Genomic DNA, 23,639 nt, shown 5'->3' on the forward strand with positions numbered 1-23,639 from the left:
CATCGTACATCCATTATACATTGCAAATGAATCTTAGGCCCTATACATCATTGTTTTTAGCGATACTACAGAGGAAATACATTTTTAGGCCCTATACATCACCGTTTTTTATCCCTTCATGAAGCATCACAACTATCCCATTACATAAACTTGAGTACACCGTTAAACTTGAGTTTGGCGCTTTTTGGCCTGAGTCGCCCTTGCGCCATTAAAATCCATCATCATCGAATCACTCGGTGTGTGGGACACTAATTCACGCTGAAGGGCGGCCTGATCTTCATTAATGTCAACATTGTAGACAACGCAACGTTGTAAGTCTGACCCCTCAACCAAGTACACCTGTACTGGCACCGATATCTCACTGGTAACTGTAATACACCACAGCATTTGCAGACGTTCTACAGCAGCCAAAGTCGAAAGCCACACAGCAATGGTGTTGGATTTCTTTCTGGCCGTAAAGCCACGAAAGCCTTTCATTCCAAGACATGCATCCAGATTCGCCTGTACAATCCTGTTTGGTATATCTGTGAGGCTCTTGGTTACCAGAGATTTTATTGTTACTTTGTAGCTCGCTGAGTTTGAGGTAGCCAGATCAGCATGGTCAATCGTTAAGCAGGAACGCTTGCCTTGAGAGCCGCCGCTGGCAGAACAGGAACCCGATGCAGCGTCAGCCGAAGGACGCTTTTGAGATGCACGAACACCCGGCGACACGGATAGCGGAGCCAATGCACCATTTCGGAAATCGCAGCGCCGCGAAAAAACCTAGCAGGCGCGCGACGCATTATGGGAAAAGTGAGCGAACGCCGACCGACCGCCCGTCTTTCCTGCCTCCTGCGTTCGCATAGCTGCGGTGTGTGTGTGTACGTGCTTCGATTGCTTTAAGATTTCGTGTATTTTTTGGTGGTGGGCGGTTGCAGGTGCGTTATATAAAGTGTTACGTGCCTGTGGGTTACTTAGTGGCCGCTGCCACTACTGCGCGCGATGTCGTCGAAGTGCCGAGGCGGTGGTCAGACTTGTTGTGTGCCTGGCTGCGACAACAACACGCTGAAAGACAAGAACGTTTCATTTCACGCGTTCCCTGCAAATGAAAAAGAAAAAAAGGAGTGGGTGAGAAGAATCAACCGCCAGGGAAGTGCTGGTCGCTTCTCTTTGTGGCAACCTTCTAAGCACCACCGGATCTGCGGAGCTCACTTCAACGCAAGTGGACGCCGTGGCTATATGGACCGGTTGCCGACAATTTTCCCTCATAAAGTCATCAGTCAACTATCTCCTTCCTTTAATACCGGTAAATATATATATTCAGGCGGTTATCGCATATTATCATTACTGCCAAATCTCTTCCAGTCGCGAAACGCAAGAAGACGAGCTCCCAAACTGCCTCTGCCAGCCCTGTGCTCGTCCTGAACGAGTTGGAGATCGGCTACGTAGTTGACGTGCCCCAATGCGATCAACGTAAGAGACGCTTTAACTGTGCCATCTTTTTTCTGAGGCTTCGATTTTGTGTGTTCGCATTTTCATCAAAGCGTTTGTACGCAGAGAGCGACGTAGTTTCCCAGGAGCCCACCCAGCTGACCTTCGGTGCACCGGCTTCGTCTCGCACGGAAACAGGTTAGTGATGGTTCAAAATTCTCACTTTCTCCATTCCACTATGAAAACTTATTTTTCGCATTTAACGGACCCCTATCGCGCCCACTCATTGTGAGGTCCACGGGTGCTGTGGCGACCGGTATATTAATAAATGGACCAAACTTTTTTCCCGCGAAGCCAGTTTTTCGCAAGCTTTTGCAGCTAGCCATGGGAAGTCTACATGTTATGAGTTGCATAACCTCATGTATTCTGTGACATGTCATCAGTGATTTGTACCGTGCATGTGTTATTACTTCAGCGAGTTTTCTGATAAACGCGGTACCTCTTCCACCAGTGCACGCATTGTGAAACTTACCCATTTCATTTCTTTCACCGCGACATTATTCCCTTCACCACAGCTTGTAAAAATGACACAAAAGTCAGGCTATCCAAATGCATATACAGTGTAGATTTGGCTGATGTGCTGGGTGCATGAAACCTATGGTTCCATGCTGGTTGGTAAGCTGCTTGCACAGGTGGATCAGTGGAGTGAAAGAGAGTTGGGCTCTATGGCTTTGTCATCCTAGTTCTTTGTTGTCTGTATATCAGTGTAAGCTGAGAGCAAGGGTTCAGAACACACATTGTGGGCTGAAGTGACTATTTCAAGCCCTGAAATCTGTATTAAAGCACGGCCTAACTGTTCGCAAATCAATAAACAGTTTTTATTTTCTAGGTGCCGAGCATTCATACTCCATGGGGCCTCCAGACACAGCATCTGCTGCCGCACTAAGGAAAGTCAACCACCTTCTCGAAGTATGTGGAAAACTGGAGCATGAAAATAACTTGCTTCGAAAAGAGAAATCTGTGCTCCAGAAAACGGTTGAGGATCTGGAGGCTCAGTTGCACCATGTGAAAGTTGAGGCGCTTAAAGAGAAGCTAAAAACAAAAAAAAAAAAAAAAAAACCCCGCAGGGGGCATCTGTTAAAGCAGATGTTTGCGTGTACTGTGCGACACCACGGACCCCGAGCACCCACGCTTAGCCGTGCGTGGCATCGCCGTGTCTGGGGAAAAGGGGATCCTGGTGGTTGAGCCGATGCCGAGTGTTTGGACCTTTAAGGCCCCTCGGCGGAGGCAACACACCACTTTGGCCCACGCTTCCCACAGACGGCACCTCCGGGCTGACCCACCCGGGGGAAATCGGCAGTCGCCTTTTCCTGTCCTCCCCTCCATCTTTCACTTTCCTATCCTCTCTCTTACAACTGTCCTGTCTTCTCCTACCTTCTTCGTTTCTTCCTACTTCCAGGCGGCGAGGGTTAACCTTGTGTGGCTAACCACCCTGCGTTATGCCATATTTGGTTATAGTCGGGGTGTACGGCTGGCGCGGGCAGGTCTGCTTTGCGAGTTCCTGTCCCGTCCCCTCGTTGGGCTCCATGGTGGGTGGCCGCCACCCCGGCTGAACAAAAACTTACTGCATGGCTTCTTCTTTGCTCTCCAATGATCGTTCCCGAAAAAGGGGACGGACCGATGAAACTGCAAACTTCTTTCTAAAGAATGCAAACAGATTCCCACGCTTCCACGTGGTGCACAGTGAAGACCCTCAAAAAACAGCTAGGCAAATATCTCCTTTTGTCGTGACCAAGACATTGACTGAAGCAATAGGCCAAGGATACAATGTCAAAAAACTTCCAAATGGCGACCTACTCTTGGAAATTATGTACCATCATCAAAATGAAAAACTTCCTACAGTAACCAGCTTTGGGGAATGCCCAGTTAATGTCACCAAACACCGCTCTCTAAACATGGTGAGGGGAGTCATTTCAGATGACGACCTAAAGTACCTAAGTGAAGAAGAACTCCTAGAAGGACTAAGAGAACAAAATGTCATCAATGTGTTCAGAATTAAAATCAGACGGGATAACAAGGAGATACCGACCAGGCACTTAGTCCTTACCTTCGAATCGAGCACACTGCCCGAGGCTGTGGAGGTAGGGTACACGAAGATAAAACTGAAACCGTACATACCTAACCCGCGTCGCTGTTTCAAATGCCAAAGGTATGGCCACGGCTCACAGACTTGCCGAGGCCAACTTACATGTGCGAAGTGTGCCTCCCACGAGCATCCCACTGAGAACTGTGAATCCGAAACGCATCTTTGCATCAACTGTGAGGGCAGCCACGCTGCTTACTCACGAACCTGTCCAACATGGAAACAAGAGAAAGATATCATCACACTAAAAGTCAAAGAAAACCTCACTTACAGGGAAGCACGTAAGAAACTCACGTCCACTCACACCCCAACTTATTCTGTTGTGACGCAAAAGGGGGCGGCGTCACAACAGTCTTTGGAACCTGCCCAGGTGACACACGGTGCACCTAAGGCAGGGACCTCTACGTCCCCGGTGGAAGTAGCTGGGGCTGCTCCACCACCCCCAAAGCAGGCTGCGCGGGCCTCTAGGTCAGCTGGCCCCAAGGTCTCTCCAGTAACGGCGAGATCTACCACAAATGTGTCTGTGCAGTCTGCACAATCGTCCAGCACGTCCGAGGACGCAATGGACACAACAAACGACGACCGTCCGGGGCCGTCAACATCTGACAGGCGACGGAGCTCCTTGGAGCGAACTAGAAAAGAAAAGGCCCGAATCACCGGGCCAGAAAAAACTTAGTCTCTCTACCTTCCTCATATAAAATGGCGTTCTTAGTTCATTGGAACTGTAGAGGACTTTTAAGAAACTACAGCGATATAAAAGACATTCTTGCTTCATTCTTACCCGCAGCACTGTGCGTTCAGGAAACGAATCTCGGTGCGCAGCATAAAAACATACTAAAAAAATATAAAGTTTTTCGCCGCGACCGAGAGCACGTTAGCAGGCTCTCGGGTGGTGTTGCTATCATTGTAAGGAATGATATTGCAGCTAGTGAATACAAACTTGACACTCAGTTTGAAGCAGTGGCAGCCACCTTGCTTACATTTAAAAGAATCACGGTGTGCTGCGTGTATGTTGAGCCACATCGAAAAATAGCTCTCAATGACTTAGAAAACCTTATAAATCAACTACCGGAACCTTATGTGGTAGTTGGTGATTTTAATGCACATTCTCCTTTCTGGGGAAGCGAAAAAATTGATGCGCGAGGCCTAATTATTGAAGATTTTATTCTATCTAACAACATTTGCTTACTAAACGCGGGTAAACCGACCTACTGCTCTCCGAGCACGGGAAAGATGAGTGTTTTAGACCTGTCATTTTGTTCACCTTCTCTCTTTAATGATTTTAAATGGGAAGTTTTAGAGAATCCATATGGGAGTGATCACCTACCAGTACTAATCCGCATGTCATCATCACCAAAAGTCACCCCAAGCAAACCGCGACGATGGAAGCTCCATTTAGCCGACTGGCCACTTTTCGAGTCCAAAGCCAATCTGGAAGAAGTTTTCTCAGAGGAGCTCACTGTAGATGAATTGAATGAAAGGTTTACTAATTGCATAATACGTGCAGCAAAACTAGCTATTCCACAGTCTTCGGGAGTTGTACATAGCAGTAACAAAGCCTGGTACACGCAAGAATGCCGGGATGCAAAAAAGAAACAAAATAAGGCCTGGGGAACTTTCCGCAGGTACCCAACCCAAGGAAACCTTATAGCATTTAAAAAGGCAAGAGCAGAAGCACGATTTATTCGTCGAAAGGCTGAAAAAGAATCGTGGCAGAGGTATGTAACGTCAATAAATAGCTCAATGACGTCTAAGAAAATGTGGGAACAAGTTCGTAAACTCAGTGGAAACTTTTCCCCGTTTACAATTCCCATCCTCACAGCCCCTGGTGTTCAGACTAGCATAGAAGAACAGGCCAATATACTAGGCGAACATTTCACACACGTTTCAAGTTCATCACACTACACAGAAACATTCCTAAAATACAAAAACATAGCGGAGAAACAAAAACTCCCAACAAGTGGTGGCAGAAATGAATCATATAATAGTTTCATTACACTCCAAGAAGTAAAGAACGTCCTTGCTGCTGGAAAACAGACTGCGCCTGGTCCTGACGAAATTCATTACGAAATGCTGGCTCATTTATCCGAATCCTCTGTAGAGGCACTTGTGAAATTCTTTAACAAAATTTGGACTCTGGGTAAACTCCCGGAGGCTTGGAAACAAGCCGTTATTGTTCCGTTTCTGAAACCAGGAAAGCCGCCGACCTCAGCGGGCAGTTACAGACCCATAGCTCTGACCAGCTGTTTAGCAAAATGTTTTGAAAGTGTTTTAAACATCCGACTAACTTTCATCTTAGAATCTCATAAACTTCTTAATGTTCATCAGTGTGGTTTTAAAAAAGGGTGTGCAACGACCGACCACTTAGTGCGTCTTGAAAATACTGTCAGGGAAGCGTTCATACATAAACAAAATTGCCTCGCCGTTTTCTTTGACATGGAAAAGGCATACGATACGACTTGGAGGTTCGGGATCCTACGCGATATAGCAGATTTGGGCATCCGAGGCCGGATGCTAAATGTTCTGAAGGACTTTCTATCAGGTCGTTCATTTCAAGTACGTCTCGGTACCACCTTCTCGAGGAACTTTATTCAAGAGAATGGGGTACCTCAGGGGTGCATTTTAAGTACAACTTTGTTTATTGTAAAAATGAATTCTATCAGCAAGGTAATCCCAAAATCCATTATGTTCTCGCTGTATGTCGACGACCTTCAAATAGCCTGCACATCCTCAAACATATCAATTTGTGAAAGACAAGTACAATTAACACTAAATAAACTAGACTCATGGGCTTTTAAAAATGGGTTCAAATTTTCCCCACAGAAAACCGTGGCAGTAATGTTCTCGCTGAAACGAGGTGTACAGATCAATCCCAAGTTACGCTTAAATGGGATTGAGTTGCCAGTAAAGAGCGAACATAAGTTTTTGGGTGTAACGTTCGACAGAAAACTAACATTCCTGCCTCACATAAACATCCTAAAGAGGAAAGCCATAAAATCTCTAAACATACTGAAGGTTCTCTCTCGGAAACACTGGGGGTCTGATAGGGCGTGTCTTCTACATATATATCGATCTGTTGTGCGGTCTAGCTTGGACTACGGGTCCATAGTCTACGGGTCAGCTAGACCATCATACCTAAGGAAATTGGACCCGGTACATAACTTAGGTTTACGCCTTTCTTGTGGCGCTTACAGAACATCCCCTGTTGATAGTCTATATGCAGAGACGAACGAGCCTCCGCTGAAAGATAGAAGGGCTTCACTTACATGTGCTTAGGTCCTTAGAATAAGGTCACAGAAAAAACACCTCTGCTATCCAATAGTCTCAACATGCCGCTCACGAGTAATTTTCACAAATAAACCACAAGCGACGAGGCCACTGATAATGCGTTTCGAAAACATTTGCAGTGAGTTAGAAATTCTGGACACCTTGCCCGACACTGCACCAAAAAACAGCCCCCTACCCCCATGGTACAAACTTCCAAATGTCTGCGATCTCACTCTAACACACTTCAACAAAAGCCAAACTCCTAAAGAGCATATAATACAAGAATTTCGCACAATAAAAGAAAAGTACAGTAATTATACAGAGTTTTATACAGATGGATCAAAAACTTCTACTTATGTTGGCTGTGCCGTAGTTGAAGAGAAGTGGGAACAAATAATTAGGCTTCCTCAGTGCGCATCAATCTTTACAGCTGAATCCTATGCTATCCTGACAGCTGTAGAAAAAATAGTGAATGAAGGCATTGGGAACAGTGTCATCTACACCGATTCGTTGAGTGTACTGATGGCTTTAAATCACAGAAATGCTGCCATGCCTCTAATCGGTGACATAATACATAATGTAAAAATGATCACGACACAAGGACATAACATAGTGTTCTGTTGGGTCCCTAGTCACGTAGGCATTGACGGCAATGAAAGAGCAGACAAATGTGCTGCACTTGCCCACAACAAATTGATTCAGAAAGTAAACATACCACATATTGATTGCTTGAAATTAATAAAACATAAACAGATGAATAAATGGCAGTCCAGATGGAACAACCAAGAAAATAATAAGTTGCGTGTCATAAAGCCTGTACTAGGAGAATGGCAATCGAGCACACATCAACAACGTTTTATGGAAGTGATAGTATGCCGTCTTCGTATTGGACATACACATCTAACACATAACTTTCTGCTAATGAAACATAACAAACCGACCTGTGAAGAATGCGACGAGATACTCACTGTAAACCACATTCTAATTACATGCTCAAAACTTGAGGCACTACGGAGAAAACATTTTACTATATTTTACAATCATACCATCCCATTCCATCCCACCTTGCTTTTAGGAGAAAGAGCACTTGTAAACCTAGCATCTGTTCTCAGTTTCCTAGAAGAAGGAAGCTTTTTAAATAAACTATAGATTAAACATATCCATTTCCTCTTTTGCAACCAGAACATACATTAACCTCGCTCTTGGCGCATGATAGCCTTAGTTGCTTATGCGCCATAAAACCCAACACAACACAACACATAAAAACAAAAAACCTTGTCTCAAAAGTTCACGGTTTTGTTTCAGATCAAAAGCGACTAGTGTTTTATACAGGGTTTAACTCCTTTGAAAAATTTGATGCGTTTCTGGAACATGTTGAAGGCATGTACCAGACACTGAAAACAGGTGCTGGCAGGCCACCAGCACTGAAAATGAAAGAACAGGTCATTGCAGTGCTTTGCAGGCTCCGGGTTGGGTTACTGGAGCAGGATTTGGCATATCGCCTGAAAGTGTCTGTGTCAACCGTGAGTGCAATGTTCACATTTTGGGTAAATTTTTTGTTTGAAATGTTAATCCAGATACCAATGTGGCCATCCCGTAACACAGTGGACATGTTCATGCCAGACAATTTTAAAGAATTGTACCCATCGACACGCATTGTACTGGACTGCACAGAAATTTTTATCGAGAACCCGTCTGATTACAGTACGCAAAGCGACACTTTCAGCTCGTACAAAGGACACAACACTGCAAAAGGACTCATTGGCATCACTCCAAACGGCTTCGTTTCTTTCGTGTCAAATCTTGCACCTGGGAGACTTTCCGATCGAGAAATCACGAGACACAGTGGCCTCTATGAGTTGCTCGAGGAAGGGGACAGCGTAATGGCGGATAGAGGATTCCTCATTGAAGATGACCTCCGTCAGCTTGGAGTCGAATTAAACATGCCACCTATGTTGAATGGCCGCTCGCAGTTGTCACTGGCAGATGAGATAGCAACACGGCAGATAGCGAGTTTGCGAATTCATGTTGAGCGTGTCATCAGGGAAGTTAAAAACTTCAGAATACTCCGTGCTGTCTTTCCTAATGTTATGGCAGAGAAGCTGAACAAGATATGGAAAATTTGTTGTTATCTCAATAATTTCATGCATGAGCCCATTCTAAACCGATGAGCGATGGTAGTGTTCTTAATGTTTTGTATGTTATGCATGATCTACTGTAATGCAGGGGTGCTCAAACTCTTTAGCCTTCTCATTTGAAGACCAAATCATTTCGCTAAAATGCAGTCGGCTTCTAACATGTTTCATTTGTGTTCTGGCCAGCTTTGGTCACGGAGCCTGTCTTGAAAATATTTGTTTTATGGGGGATTAACGTCCGAAAGCGACTCAGGCTATGAGAGACGCCGTAGTGAAGGGCTCAGGAAATTTCGATCACCTGAGGTTCTTTAACGTGCACTGACATCGCACTGTACACTGGCCTCTAAAATTTTGCCTCCATCGAAATTCGACCGCTGCGGCTGAGGCTTGAAAAGGTGCTGGCCGACATATGTAAAAGGGGTATGCAAGCTGCGCAGCACATGAACAAGTACTTAAATTCTGTTATGACTGACTGTATAGTGAGATAGCTGTAAGCAGCTACAGCATTAGTCCCAAAATAACTGGCTAAAGTGGATGAAGACATGCATGAACATAGGTGCTTGGGGATTCTAGGAACTGTTCCAAGAACCCCTAGAGTTCCCCAAAATGCAGTTTGAGAATCCCTGCTGCAGTGCAAGGCATCGAACTTGCACTGAATTACACTATTTCATGTACAGCAGACTAGAGGAGCCTTTCTTTCTCTGCTGAAGTAAATCTGAAGTCAATGTACAGGCTATATAGAGCTGCAACGCCTTATTTCTCTGTCGGTGTTGTGCAAATGATTTGAGCATAGATTGTGGCAGTACTATATCCAAGTCATGACTGGAAACGAAATCACCAGTCTCATTGCTGATCTACACAGACAAGATGGAAAGTTGGTGTTTGCAGCCATTGTCTTTTCTACGACAGATTGTCTTTCCTAACTTTTTGGAATGAAATCTGTAAAGTGAATTTCACTTTGTCATTTTTACATGTGTTAGTGATGTACTCATTTTAAAAAAAAGTGATATGTATTGTATATATGTGTACTGTATATGTAAAAAATTTGTACATGTATGCGAGTATTTCATGGCACTGAAATTTGAAAGCTTTATTACCAACTCTCATGTAATGTCTTGCATGGAATCCTTCAGAAAGAACTTATATCAGCTACAATACCCGAGATGCGACAGATTTGAGCTTGTCGTCAAAGAAGTGCGAGCTCAGTGCTACTCGAAACTTGTGCATTAACCCCTCAAAGCAGAGATTAAGTATGCTGAATCTGCACCTTGGGCACTGTCTATGACGGCACATTGATTTACTGTAAAGCATAAGCCTTCATTGGTTCACTTCACATATGTTACAAGTCGTACCGAGTGCAAGAGTATCTACAATACGGACAACACACTTGTCACTTTGCAAAGATTTTGCTTGCAACTTTCATTGCGGTTTCCTTACAGAGACCAATGTGAAGTATGTAGCTGCCCATGTGCTTGTGACTGTAGCTGTGTTCCTAGTGACTGGAAGGTGGGCAAGGTGGTTCCCCTGCACAAGTCTGGGGACAAACATTCTCCTAATAACTACCGACCCATTTCACTTACTAGCATCCCATGTAAGATCATGGAACATGTCATCTGCTCTCATCTCGCCAATTTTCTTGAATCAAATTCGTTCTTCAGTCATTCCCACCACGGGTTTCGTAAAACATTCTCATGCGAGACTCAGCTTCTATGCTTGTCACAAGACCTTCATTTCATTCTTGACCGGGGTTCCATAGCAGGCTGTATATTCCTCGATTTCTCCAAAGCTTTCGATAAAGTTTCTCACCAATTACTACTTTTCAAATTAAGTAACCTCAAACTCGACCCTAGCATCGTTTCGTGGCTTGAGTCTTTCCTCACTAACCGTTCTCAATACGTGACAGCAAATAAATGGAACTCTCGTTCCTCTCCAGTGGGCGCAGGCATTCCCCAGGGCTCCGTACCAGGGCCCCTACTTTTTCTAATTTATATTAATGATTTGCCTAACACCATTGCTTCTTCTGTGTGTCTCTTTGCTGACGATTGTGTAATTTACCGTGAAATTAACAGTGACTCTGACATTTCTGTTCTTCAGTCTGATATTAACCAAGTTTCAGAGTGGTGTAAATTATGGCACATGAAGCTTAACATTAACAAGTGCAAACATATGCGTATTTCTCGTCGTAACAATGAAGTAGCTAATTACAACCTCAATAATACTCCTCTTGAAACTGTGTCTTCGTATAGATACCTTGGTGTGCACATAACTTCTAATCTTTCTTGGAATCTGCATGTGGAATCTATTACTAACAATGCTAACCGCATGTTGGGGTACCTGCGCCGAAACTTTAACCTTTCTTTTAGTTCAATAAAACTGCTTCTTTATAAAACCCTTGTTCGTCCCCTGGCCTTGCATCTCTAGAATCTGAAATCGAATCTGTTCAAAACCGCGCGTCACGTTTTATACTTTCCAACTATAACCGTAACTCCAGTGTTACCGTTATGAAAACAACATTATCATTGCCACCGCTTTCACTACGCAGAAATATTTCCCGCTTATGTCTATTTCACAAAATCTATTACCACAATCCTGCCCTTAAGAGCCGGCTACTAACTACCCCCACATATGTTTCAGGTCGCATTGATCATCTTCACAAAGTAGGTGTTCCGTCATGTCGTACTAAACATACCTCTTGTTCTTTCGTTCCAAACACTTCTGTCAGTTGGAACCACCTTCCTAGGCACATTGCTGATATTACGGACCCAAATTCTTTTAAGACTGCCGTATGTAATCTATATTTATAAATGGTAGTCAAATGTTTTTGTTCGTTTTCGGTGACATTGTTGACTGTCGGAAATGATTTTTTTTTGTCTCACCTGCTTTTCTCTTTTTTTTTCCGCCAATACTTTTTTTTTTTTTGATCACTTTTCGCCGTGTTATTGTTTCTCCTATGATGCTTTATGCTGCACTGTACCCTGTACCAATGTATCTTTCCCACTCCCCTCTTTAATGCCTTCGGGCCCTGAGGGTATATGAATAAATAAATAAATAAATAAAAGGCTTTCTTACAAAGAAAGGCTCTTGTATTGCACAGCTCACTTAAACATCTTGTGCCAATATATTTTAAGAGCATAACACAAAAGCATGCTAAGCAATGCATCTCTATGTATAAGCACGTTGCAGAAAAATTTTTTTAATACAGTCTTGTTCAAACATAAGTGTAACGAAATAAATAACTTCAATTATCAAAATCTCAAGCAACTCCGTTGGTGTGAAAAAATGAACAAAACATTGCAATGCGTGACATTATGCAAGAGGTATTTGTGTTCTTAACAATTAGTAGTTAGGCTTTCCTACTAGCCTCACTACGGTGCTGAGCTCTGGTTTGGTTTGAGAGGTTATTGGGTTATGCCATGATCATTCTTTTTGGTGCTTTGAATTCCCTACAATTAGATGGTGGGTCAATGAAATTGGTTCAAAAGTGTAGTGGAGTCCATTAATCACAGAAGAGGATGCACAGCTAAATGACAGTTTGGAGAACAAGAGTGCATGCATCTTCCAGGATACTGCTTCCATTTTGAATGTAAAATTTTAGATGCAGCACCTACCGAGCACTCGCTTGTAATTTGGCTACTTTTATGCGCACATGGGAGTTTTTTTCCTACCTATTACGTTTAAAAAACAAAATGTTGCTTTGAATCAAGAATATATAGTATGTAATGTGGCAGTCTTACAAAATACAATAACAAAAAAGAAGTACGCAAAACTGTCTTGACGCCTTAAGTGCAGAAATGAAGAAAGCCAAGCAACCAATATGAGCATATAAACTGTGCACCTCCCAAAGAACATATTTCTGCAAGGAAGAAAGAAGGACTTTCATATGTTTCTGAAGTGCTGGTTCCAAATGAGCAATAATGATGAAGCAAAAACAAACTGTTAAATTAATGATCTCAATACACTCATTTTGCATCGAATGAAGTGCTGGTTCCAAATGAGCAATAATGATGAAGCAAAAACAAACTGTTAAATTAATGATCTCAATACACTCATTTTGCATCGAAGCATATACATCAGCTTGCAAGTACATAGTAAAACCTTGCACAAGAATTACCTTTCTTACGGCAACAAGTCATCCTAAAAAGTACAAATACTACGCCAGACACAAAATCAAAATGTTCACAGATTTCGCTTGCACAGCAATGATTGCAGTACACAAGCAAGAACTTGCACACAACTCTCAATCACAGCTACACAGCAAGTAGACATACTGAACCTGTGTATGCCAACTAGCAACTAACCGCCGCATTTGCAAATTCTTCTTTGATTTTATATAGAAGATGAAAGTAACCATGAGAAAACATGGTGTGAACAGAATTAAACATCATATTTCAAATATAAATGACTATCATCAAGTCGGTAGTTTGCCCAAATTAACCACACGCGAACCTGCTAGACAGCAACACATCAATCAGTGCGTGTGTCCTGACATCCAGAAAGTGTAGCAGGAAGGATTTAACATGCAGGCACATGAACTTCATAGGATCAGGTAGCAGAACCTATACAGAGTCACACTCATGAATTCTAGCTCGTACAAATGACAAGAAAAAAAGCGTCGGGGACACCAAAACAAATGAAGCATAGGACGACTCGCACCAAAACGCAGACAGACAAGATGCGTCTACCTCCACAGTAGAGGGGCACATTGTTTGGCAGTGGTTTTGACACTCGCATTTCTAGACGTTAAATCCAAAGCCTCGACAGCTTTCCCTTCTTTCTATTTAGGTTTTCAGTACAAGGGGAGAAGGATGCCGCCAATAGAAAGTAACAAAAAAAAAAGGTAAAGGAAGCACAGGGTCAGTGTAAACATGGTTCAGCAGTCCAAATCTCAGTCCTCCTTTCTTTAGACACAGCAGCACACAAAGTGAGAAACGATTTTTACATTCCATACTTCCGCTATGGGCACACAGTTGTCAAGGGCTCCAGACCAGATGAAACCATGTGAAGCCTATTATCACGCACAAAACTTTTTACATACAAGCATTTCTGCACCTTGCCTTGATCAAGATGTATCAAAGCGCCTGTGTACCAAATCAATTGATCTGTCTTCAGCAGAAGGACCCCACATCTTCCGAATCAAAGTGGCCGATCTGTTCATTAGAAGTTGCCGTTTTGTCTTTATTAGGCATGACACGAGACCACCAAGGAATGTCATCTCCGTCCGCAAAGAGTTAAGCATCCACCACGATGGCTCTGCGACTATGGAATTTGGCTGCTTGACCCAATGTCATGGGATGAAATCACAGACATGAAAGTCCCATTTTGGTGGAGGCAAAATATAATGTGCACATTAAAAATCCACGATGGTCAAAGCTGTTTGGGAGCCCTCCATCCCCATGTCCCTCGTTGCCTACAGGATGTTAAACCAGAAAAACGTAGGCTCGACTCAAAACATAGCAATGATGTGTGTCGAACCAAATCAGCTTTCACAATGTGATGACTGGATGAAGTAAAAAATAGAGCATTTAGAATTTAACTCACTACTACTTGAAGGCATTTCAGACAATGCTGAGTTCAGCTTCTCCTTACCCTTACAAGTGAGGTTGATAAAACAATTACCAAACTGTCAAGCTACAAGAGAAAATTGCGTGCAGTGAAAATGAATTAAATTCCAGATGTCGCATGAAACCTTGGCAAAACAGATGGAGAAGCTACAACGACTGTAAGGAAGGTGCGTGATGTTGCTACGCAGTGGCTACATTCTTTTCTTAGGAGTTTACCCGACAGACCAACAGACTTAATGAGCATTGATACCAAGACAAAACAGATGAACACAAACCTTAACCTCATCAGGCTGCACAGTGTTTCTCCTTCATCAAACCTGACTTTCAACTTTAAAGGTCGCACTGCTCCTATTGGCTAAACCTAAGCGCTTTCTTTTTATTACAAAATTATCGATGAGGAGTGATGCTCTGGTATTCAAAACACATTTGAAATGTGAAAATGCTCCTTCATAGTTAGGTTAGGTTAGCAAATGGAGGTGGGAAAATCAAGTGGCAGGAAACGACAGTGGACAAGGAATCCAAAAAATACCTTTCCTCTGTCTGCCAAGAGAGCACGACTTTCTTATCGACAAGCAACACGAGAAAAAAAGTTGGTTCAAAAAAAAAAATTCAGGCAAAGGACAAGGGAAAAATCACAAGGAAGGTAGCCGACAAATGTAGAGACAGGAACTTGGAGGACAAGGCAGCAAGACGTGTGGTGCTTGACATTTACTTTTTACACACAGATTAGTGGCACACACATTTAAATGGGTTGTGGCACAACGTGCACATCGCCATAACGATATTACGCAGAAAAACACTTTCTTCATGGAAAAAAATGCAATACAAGATATTTAAGAAACAAATATACATAAGTATGAACACATGCCAAAGCATGTTACGAGTCCGAGCATCTTTGTCCTGCAGACCAATGTAACATAAAATAAGTCATTGAAATTCACACACAAGCACAGTGCTCTTGGTAGTTCTTGTGACATTCCAGGAGACGTGGCAGCATTTTGGAAATCCAAAGCGAGCTGTCAAAAGTGATCCTCTGAAGAGTGCAGTCTGTGCCATTATCAACCACAAAATCACACCAGGAGAGTCCAGTCAAAGCCATTTGCCCCTGGACCTGGTAAAAGTACTTGTGCGTTGGTTTAAGAACTCCATTCTTCAGGTAGGGTGCCGTATTCACAGCATTTTCTAATTCCTCACCCCGTTCCTTGGCAGCTGAGAGGGTCTTAACTTCAAGGAGACCAAAATCTCCTCCCTGCTCTACAACACGGTCAGGCGTTGCACCAAGAACAGGGACACCAGGGTTGACGCACAACCCACAACAGTAAATCCTAACTGGGACCTTTTTCTTGTCTATGTAACGCTGCACGGCTGCATCTTCATTCCTTAAACCATCAGCCATGTATTTGGTCTGCATCTGGCTAGACCCGAACAACCTCTTAAAAAACTTCTCATCAGCTGGCTTCTTCCGTGACACCACATCTCCAAAGTGTGAAGCAGTCAGGCGCTTGGATCTCTCGAAGCTCCATGTTGTAGAGCCGCTCTGCATCCTAGTCGCTTGCTCAAGGGCCCATGAGTCTTCTAAAGTAAGCTCACAGGAGCCGAACGTGTACCCAGCTGGCACATGCTCAACCCACAGGGCTTGCACCGGCAACCTGATTGGCATCTGGCTGAGAGCCTCCTCCTGACGTGTTCTTTTCACTTGTACGGGCTGAAAGTGGTTGTCCTCCAGCGTCTTGCATAGCATGGCGTTTGGAATATTTTTCTGTGTCTGATACATTCTCTTAATATGGTCTTCTGTTACTGTCAGAGAAACTGTGGTTTCTTGAGTTGCATACCTGCCAGCTTTCATTGGCATATGTTTCACAAAACGCAGTTTTGAGAACTCGCGTGTGTGCACGTTGGCCTTCTTTGCCCCAGTACCCCATGCTCTGGGTTTGTCTGTACACGACTGTGTGTCTTGCACGTAGGCTGCCCCAGAGCGCTTCAGGTCTAATACAAACCATAGAATTGCTACTACATGTTTACAAACACCTGCAGCTCCAGCCCGGCAGTTGCAGGTTCCTTCGTCCACAGTTCCATTTGACGAGAGCACAGCAGCAGTGTTATATAATTTTGCCAAAGAGAATGATGCCTCCACTGTTGCTTTAAGAAAAGTGGATCTGTCAGCCTTGCAAATAAGAACATTGTGCACCTTCTCTGCTTTGAACATCCTGTATCCGCTTACAGTATGCTTCTGAGCACCACGTGAATTCTGATGTGCCAAGATTCCTTGCTCTGAGAACCCATCTGGAACGTCTTTTAACTGTTTTGTCCATGGCCCTTTCGGTAGCCTTGCTTGGAGAGGAAGTGCATTATGAATGGCTTGCAGTGGTACCTGCAACATGGGTATAAGCAAGTGTCAAAATGTTTTCTTTGGCACTCCACATATAAACAGAGCATGGAAGCATACACAGCTGATCATGGCATCACCAATGCGATCTTGAAATAAAGTATTCATTCATTGTGTCTTGGTTACTTGTGGCAAGCATGCTTGAAAAGCAACGCTGAACCCATTTCATTTACTACGCGCGGTCGTGAAGAATGTTGCACAAGGACGGCCTCGGTAAACCACCAGCTAACTAAAACTCCGAGGCCGCCCAAGTACAAGGTACTGGCGCGTCCATGTTTTTCACGTTAGCAAAATATCCGCCGCAGTTTTTTTCGACCGCGTTCGCGTTACTTGTAGCCACCGAGGCACGTTCATATTTTGGCTGCGCCTATCTGCACTCCACGGTAGTAACAAATGGACACCGCGACCGAGATAGTACGAGCCGTCAAACTCGTTGAATATGGCACAGACAGCAACTACTATTTGTTGTTGTTGTTGTGTTGTGTTTTATGGCGCATAAGCAACTCAGGCTATCATGCGCCAAGCACAAGGTATATTATGGTTTTTTTTAAAAGGAATGAAGTGTTAAGATATCATAGTTTGTTCAGGAAGGATGTTTCTTCCAAGAAACTAAAAACACATGAAATGTCTACAATTGCATTCTCTCCTAGGAGAAGTGATGGATGGAATGGTATCTGTTTGGTGTAAAATAGAGTGAAATGCTTTTTCCGTAGCTTTTCGAGTTTTTTACATGAAATTAAAATGTGGTTTATCGTCAGTCCATGTCCACAGTCTTCACATATGGGTTCATCTTCTTTTTTGAGAATGTAACTATGAGTAAGATGCGTGTGTCCTATTCGAAGGCGACATAATATTACCTCCATGAAGCGTTTCTGGTGACTGCATGACTTCCATTCTTCGACAACTGGTTTCACGACGTGTAGTTTGTTGTTTATTTCATTTTTCCATGAGGCTTGCCATTTTTCCCTGAGCTTTTTTTGTATGAATTTCAAAACATCTTTGCGTGGTACATTTACTTTTTCTATTTTTGCTTTTCGGGCAGCTGCTGCACATTCGTCAGCTGTCTCGTTACCTACGATTCCGACATGGCTAGGTACCCAGCAGAATTTAATTTTGTAACCTCGTGTTTCGGCTGATGTTATACAATGTATTATTTTTCCCACTACAGGTTCTGTTGCATTTTTAGAGTGTAATGCTGTGATTAAGCTGAGGGAGTCAGTGTAGATTATACTCTTTTCAATATTGCATTTTATTATTTTTTCCACAGCTATGGATATGGCATAACTTTCTGCAGTGAACACTGATGCACAATTGGGCAACCTAACTGTTTTCTGGCGATTGTTTTCTACGACACCACTACCAACATATGAGGTAGTTTTAGAACCGTCGGTATAAAATGTATTGTGGTCTTTGTATTTTTCCTCTAATGTCAGGAATTCTTGTAATATGTGTTCGTGTGGAGTTTGTTGTTTGTCAAACTGTGTTAAAGTAAGGTCGCATACACAAGGAAATTTATACCAAGGGGGTAATGGATCAGGGCATTGTGCAATGTCGGGGAGTGTATCGAGTATTTTTATTTCTTCGCACATCTGTTCGAAGCGGAGGAGGAGGGGTCTGACTGCTTGCGGTTTGTTGTTGAACAGGGTTCTGGACGGGCACTTTGTTACTATGGGGTAGCAGAGGTGTGTTGGTAGCGAACGGATCTTAAGAATGTATGAACAAGTTAGCATGGTTCTTCTGTCCTCAAGAGATGGTTCGTTGGTTTCTACATACAGACTTCGCACAGGCGACGTCCTGTATGCCCCGGTCGAAAGACGCAGACCTAGGTTGTGGACTGGGTCTAGTCGTTTTAGGTATGAGGGTCTTGCGGAACCGTAGACTATGCAACCGTAGTCCAAGCTCGAACGTACAACTGAACGATAAATCTGCAGAAGGCATGTCCTGTCGGCTCCCCAGCGTTTACGTGACAGCACTTTGAGTATATTTAAAGATTGGGAGGCTTTCTTTTTAAGGGTGTTTATGTGGGGGAGGAAAGTAAGCTTTCTGTCGAAAGTAATGCCTAGAAAATTATGTTCGTGTTTTACTGGGAGAGCAATGTCATTGAGGTAAACTGTAGGGTCCACTTGCAAACCTCGTCTAAGTGAGAATAAAACGGCTATTGATTTCTGTGCAGAGAACCTGAAACCATTTCTATCTGCCCATGTCGCTAGTTTATTCACTGTTAATTGAATTTGTCTCTCACACGTTGATACATTAGAGGATGTACATGCTATTTGTAGGTCATCGACATAGACTGAATGCATGATGGTCGTTGGGATTATTTTTACTATGGAGTTCATTTTTACTATAAACAGCGTGGTACTCAAGATGCACCCCTGAGGGACACCATTCTCCTGAGTGAAACGTTTTGACAGAGTAGCACCGAGACGAACTTGGAAAGAACGGTCGGACAAAAACTCTTTCAAGCATTTTAACATTCTGCCGCGGATGCCAAGGTCTCCCAGGTCACGTAGGATTTCATACCTCCACGTCGTGTCATAAGCTTTTTCTAAATCAAAAAATACGGCAAGGCAGTGTTGTCTGCGTATAAATGCTTCTCGTACCGTATTTTCCAAGCGCACAAGATGATCAGTTGTCGAACATCCTTTTCTAAATCCACATTGGCGTGTGTCGAGAAGTTTGCGAGATTCAAGTGTAAACATGAGCCTGATATTTAGAACACTTTCAAACGATTTAGCGATACAACTCGTTAGTGCTATGGGCCTATAACTGCTTGGGGATGTTGGTGGCTTTCCATGTTTCAGTAACGGAACAATAATGGCTTTCTTCCAGGCCTGCGGTATTTCTCCTGACATCCATACCTTGTTAAAAAATTTTAAGAGTGCTTCAACTGAGGATTCAGAAAGATGGGCTAGCATTTGATAGTGTATTTCATCTGGGCCTGGTGCTGTACGTTTGCCGGAAGAGAGAACTGTGTTTATTTCTTGTAGTGTAAGGGGACTGTTGTATGATTCGTGAACGCTGCCAGTAGTAGGTAATTTCTGTCTTTCTGCTTGGCTTTTATACTTTAAAAATGATTCTGAATAATGTGATGAGCTAGATACCATGAAAAAATGTTCACCTAAAATGTCCGCTTGCTCTTGAATGCTTGTCTGGGTATTTGGGTCTGTAAGGAGAGGAACTGTAAACGGGGAGTACTTGCCATTTAATTTATTTACTTGTGCCCACATATCCTTGGATGTTATATGACTGTTTATAGAAGAGATGTAATGCTGCCATGAAGCTTTTTCAGCAGTACGACGCACATAGCGGGCTTTAGCTCTAGCCTTTTTGAAAATTAGGAGATTTTCTTGTGTGGGGTACCTGCGAAATATACTCCACGCCTTATTTTGTTTTTTCTTTGCCTCCCTGCAGTCTTTTGTCCACCACACTTTACAGTTCTGTCTCACAACTCCAGATGATTGAGGGATGGCTTGGCGTGCGGCGGCTAAAATACAAGAGGTAAATCTTTCATTTAACTCGTCGACATTAAAATCTTCGGCAAATAGTTTTCTCAAGTCGGCTTTCTCTTTAAAAAGCTTCCAGTCTGCTAAATGCAGCTTCCAACATCTTGGTTTGGTTTGAATTATAGATGGTGATGATGTTAGACTGATTGTTGTAGGTAGGTGATCACTTCCATGCGGATTATCTAAGACATCCCATTTAAAATCGCTAAGAACCGATGATGAGCAGAAAGATAAATCAATAAAACTCAGTTTACCGGAGCTCGGGGAGCAGTAAGTGGGTTTTCCGGTGTTAAGTAAGCAGATATTATTGCACAGAATAAAGTCTTCTAAAATTTGGCCCCTCGTGTCAGTTTTTTCACTGCCCCAGAAAGAAGAGTGGGCGTTAAAATCGCCAACTACTACGCATGGATCTGGCAGTTGGCTGAAAAGGTCTTCGATATCATGGAGTGTTATTTTTAAGTGTGGCTCTATATAAATACTGCAAATTGTGATTGTTTTATACGTGATAAGTGTGGCAGCTACTGCTTCTAGCCGAGTTTTGAGCCTATGTTCACGAGATGCAATATTGTTTTTAACTATGATGGCAACACCGCCCGAGAGCCTGCATGCCTGCTCTCGATCACGGCGGAAGACTTTGTATTTTTTAAGAATATTCACATGTAGAGGACTCAGGTTTGTTTCCTGCAGACATAAGGCCACAGGTGAATATGTTGCTAAAATGTCTTTTATGTCGCTTAAGTTATTAAGCAGTCCCCTGCAATTCCAGTTTATTACAAAAGCCATCTTAAGCTATATGAGTAAAATAGAGACTACGTTGTTTTTGGCCCCGTGATTCGGGGCTTGTCCTTTTTTGCACGCTCTAAGGAGTCCCGCCGTCTTGACGGCACAGGACTACCCTGTGTTGTCGTGTCCATCGCGTCTTCAGACACGCTGGATGACCGCGGACAACACACCGGAACGCTTGAAGTAGGCCTCCCCGTGTGAGAAGAGGCCTTGGGCCCCGCAGACCTGGAAGGTCGCGAAGCCTGCTTTGGGGGTGGTGGAGCAGCGCCAGCTGCAGCCACCGTGGGCGCGGATGGCTCCACACCAGGGTCACTACCCGTGACCTGGGCGGGTGCCGAAGCACGCTGTGACGCTGCGCCCTGTTGCGTCACAACGGAGTAAGTTGGGCTTTGGACCAATGAAAGCCGCTTTCTCGCCTCTCCGAATGTAATGTTCTCAGTGACTTTTAAGGTTACAATTTCTTTTTCTTTCTTCCATGTTGGGCAGGATCTTGAGTATGCTGGGTGGTTGCCCTCACAGTTTACGCAAAGGTTTGGTTCAGTTTGGCAGTTGTCAGTGGCATGTTCATTTGAAGCACATTTTGCGCAGGTGAGTCGGCCTCGGCAGCTCTGGGAGCTGTGGCCATATCTCTGGCAGTTATAACAGCGACGTGGGTTAGGTATGTACAGTCTGAGTTGCAGCTTTGTGTATCCTACTTCAACGGAGTCTGGAAGGGTGCTCAGCGCAAATGTCAAGACGATGTGCTTAGTTTGGATCTCTTTGTTGTCTCGCCTGATCTTGATTCGGTAAACGTTGATGACATTTTGGTCCTTGAGTCCTTCGAGCAATTCTTCTTCGGTCAGAAACTTGAGGTCATTATCTGAAATGACCCCACGAACTGTATTGAGTGAGCGGTGTGGTGAGATTGTGACAGGGACATCACCGAATGATGTAACAGCTGCTAGCTTTTCGCACTGGTGGTTGTACAGCACTTCTAAGAGGAGATCACCATTTGGTAGCTTTTTGACTTTGTAGCCTGGACCTATTGTGTCTGTGAGAGTCTTTGTCACAAGGAACGGTGAGACTTGACGGGCAGTTTTTTCTGCTTGTTCGGAGTGAATGACATGAAAGCGGGGGAAGCTGTTTACATTTTTAGTGAAAAACTTGTTCGTCACATCGGTGCGCCCTCTCTTGGCGGGAGGGCGATCAGTTGCGGAAAGGGAAGAAGCCATAAAATTTATTTTATTGTTCGGTTATGGTACCAGCCACCCACCATGGAGTCCAACAAGGGGACGGGACAGGTGCCTAAAAAAAAGCCCTGCCCACGCCAGCTGTATACCTTAACTATAACCTAATATGGCTCAACTCAGGGTAGTCAGCCACACAAGGTTAACCCTCGCCGCCGGGAAGTAAGGAAAAAACCAAGAAGAGAGTAGAGGACAGGAGAGTTGTAGGATAGATGACAGGAAAGTGAAAGATGGAGAGGAGGACAGGAAAAGGCGACTGCCGATTTCCCCCGGGTGGGTCAGCCCGGAGGTGCCGTCTATGGGAAGCGTGGGCCAAAGTGGTGTGTTGCCTCCGCCGAGGGGCCTTAAAGGTCCAAACACTCGGCATCGGCTCAACCACCAGGATCCCCTTTTCCCCAGACACGACGATGCCACGCACGGCTAAGCGTGGGTGCTCGGGGTCCGTGGTGTCGCACAAAACACACAAACACCTGCTTTAACAGGTGCCCCCTGCGGGGGCAACTACTATTTGTATCGCAAAAATATGCTCAGCTACACACAATGTAACAGTGCTTGTTGGTTCTGCTTCGCACTTGCTGCGTGCTATTCGAACAACACTATAGGCAAGAAAATGCGCTCGCACAAGCTAAGCACCAACTCAACTACTACTTTCTTCCAAGATGTACTCATTGAACGAATGCGCTGTCTGTTTCTTTCGACGATATACTTGTTTCAGACTCGTCCGTAGACTAAATAGCACGCTATAACCAAAAGATTGAATGGGCAGTGCGCGATAACGACGTATTTTGCTAAAATATAGCGCGTACATTCTCACAAGACTATGTCGCACTGTTGCAACAAACATGAATGCGTACGCTACGTACTACGCCTGCCGCCGGGACAGCCGCAGAAACTTTGAAGGTTCGCGACGGGCGACCAGTAAATAAATGCACTGTTAGCGCGCGCTTACCAGCAAAACACGCCTGCTAGCCGTAGGATCGCGCTCGTGCCTTCTGAAGCATAGCTAAAACTATACACTGGCACATGTGCGCGCTTCACGAGCGCTCACGTGCGAAAATACTCGCTTCGCGCTCGTAGCGTCGGCTGCAAAACCACAAAAAAAGTTGTACGGCAATGCAAAGATCACTTGCGCGGCGCAAGCATGCTACAAAAGCATTGCTAGCATCCCAAAAAAAAGTTTTGTTTACCTGCTTTTGCGCGACGTCCATGTCGAACCACTCCT

General features: G+C 44.0%; 3 protein-coding genes across 3 annotated transcripts; 2 read left to right on the forward strand and 1 right to left on the reverse strand.

Moving 5' to 3' along the window:
- The first annotated feature begins 783 nt into the window (after positions 1-783).
- On the forward strand, positions 784-8,140 carry LOC146178621 (THAP domain-containing protein 11-like). The gene is made up of 5 exons (XM_084580008.1): positions 784-1,285; positions 1,345-1,452; positions 1,537-1,608; positions 2,300-2,571; positions 8,126-8,140. Exons 1-5 carry the CDS (start codon positions 982-984, stop codon positions 8,138-8,140), a joined length of 771 nt encoding a protein of 256 aa, XP_084436134.1. The 5' UTR covers positions 784-981.
- On the forward strand, positions 8,087-11,344 carry LOC146178622 (uncharacterized). Its single transcript, XM_084578423.1, has one exon. It carries the CDS (start codon positions 8,203-8,205, stop codon positions 8,989-8,991), a length of 789 nt encoding a protein of 262 aa, XP_084434549.1. The 5' UTR covers positions 8,087-8,202; the 3' UTR covers positions 8,992-11,344.
- A 463-nt stretch (positions 11,345-11,807) lies between these two features.
- On the reverse strand, positions 11,808-23,639 carry LOC146178623 (uncharacterized). Its single transcript, XM_084578422.1, has 2 exons — positions 23,605-23,639; positions 11,808-16,887 (listed from the first exon to the last, which is right to left on the reverse strand). Exons 1-2 carry the CDS (start codon positions 23,623-23,625, stop codon positions 15,454-15,456), a joined length of 1,455 nt encoding a protein of 484 aa, XP_084434548.1. The 5' UTR covers positions 23,626-23,639; the 3' UTR covers positions 11,808-15,453.

This window comes from Amblyomma maculatum, chromosome 9 (genome assembly GCF_055883805.1).
Source record: "Amblyomma maculatum isolate TAMU_Amacu chromosome 9, ASM5588380v1, whole genome shotgun sequence".
Lineage (NCBI taxonomy): Eukaryota > Metazoa > Arthropoda > Arachnida > Ixodida > Ixodidae > Amblyomma > Amblyomma maculatum.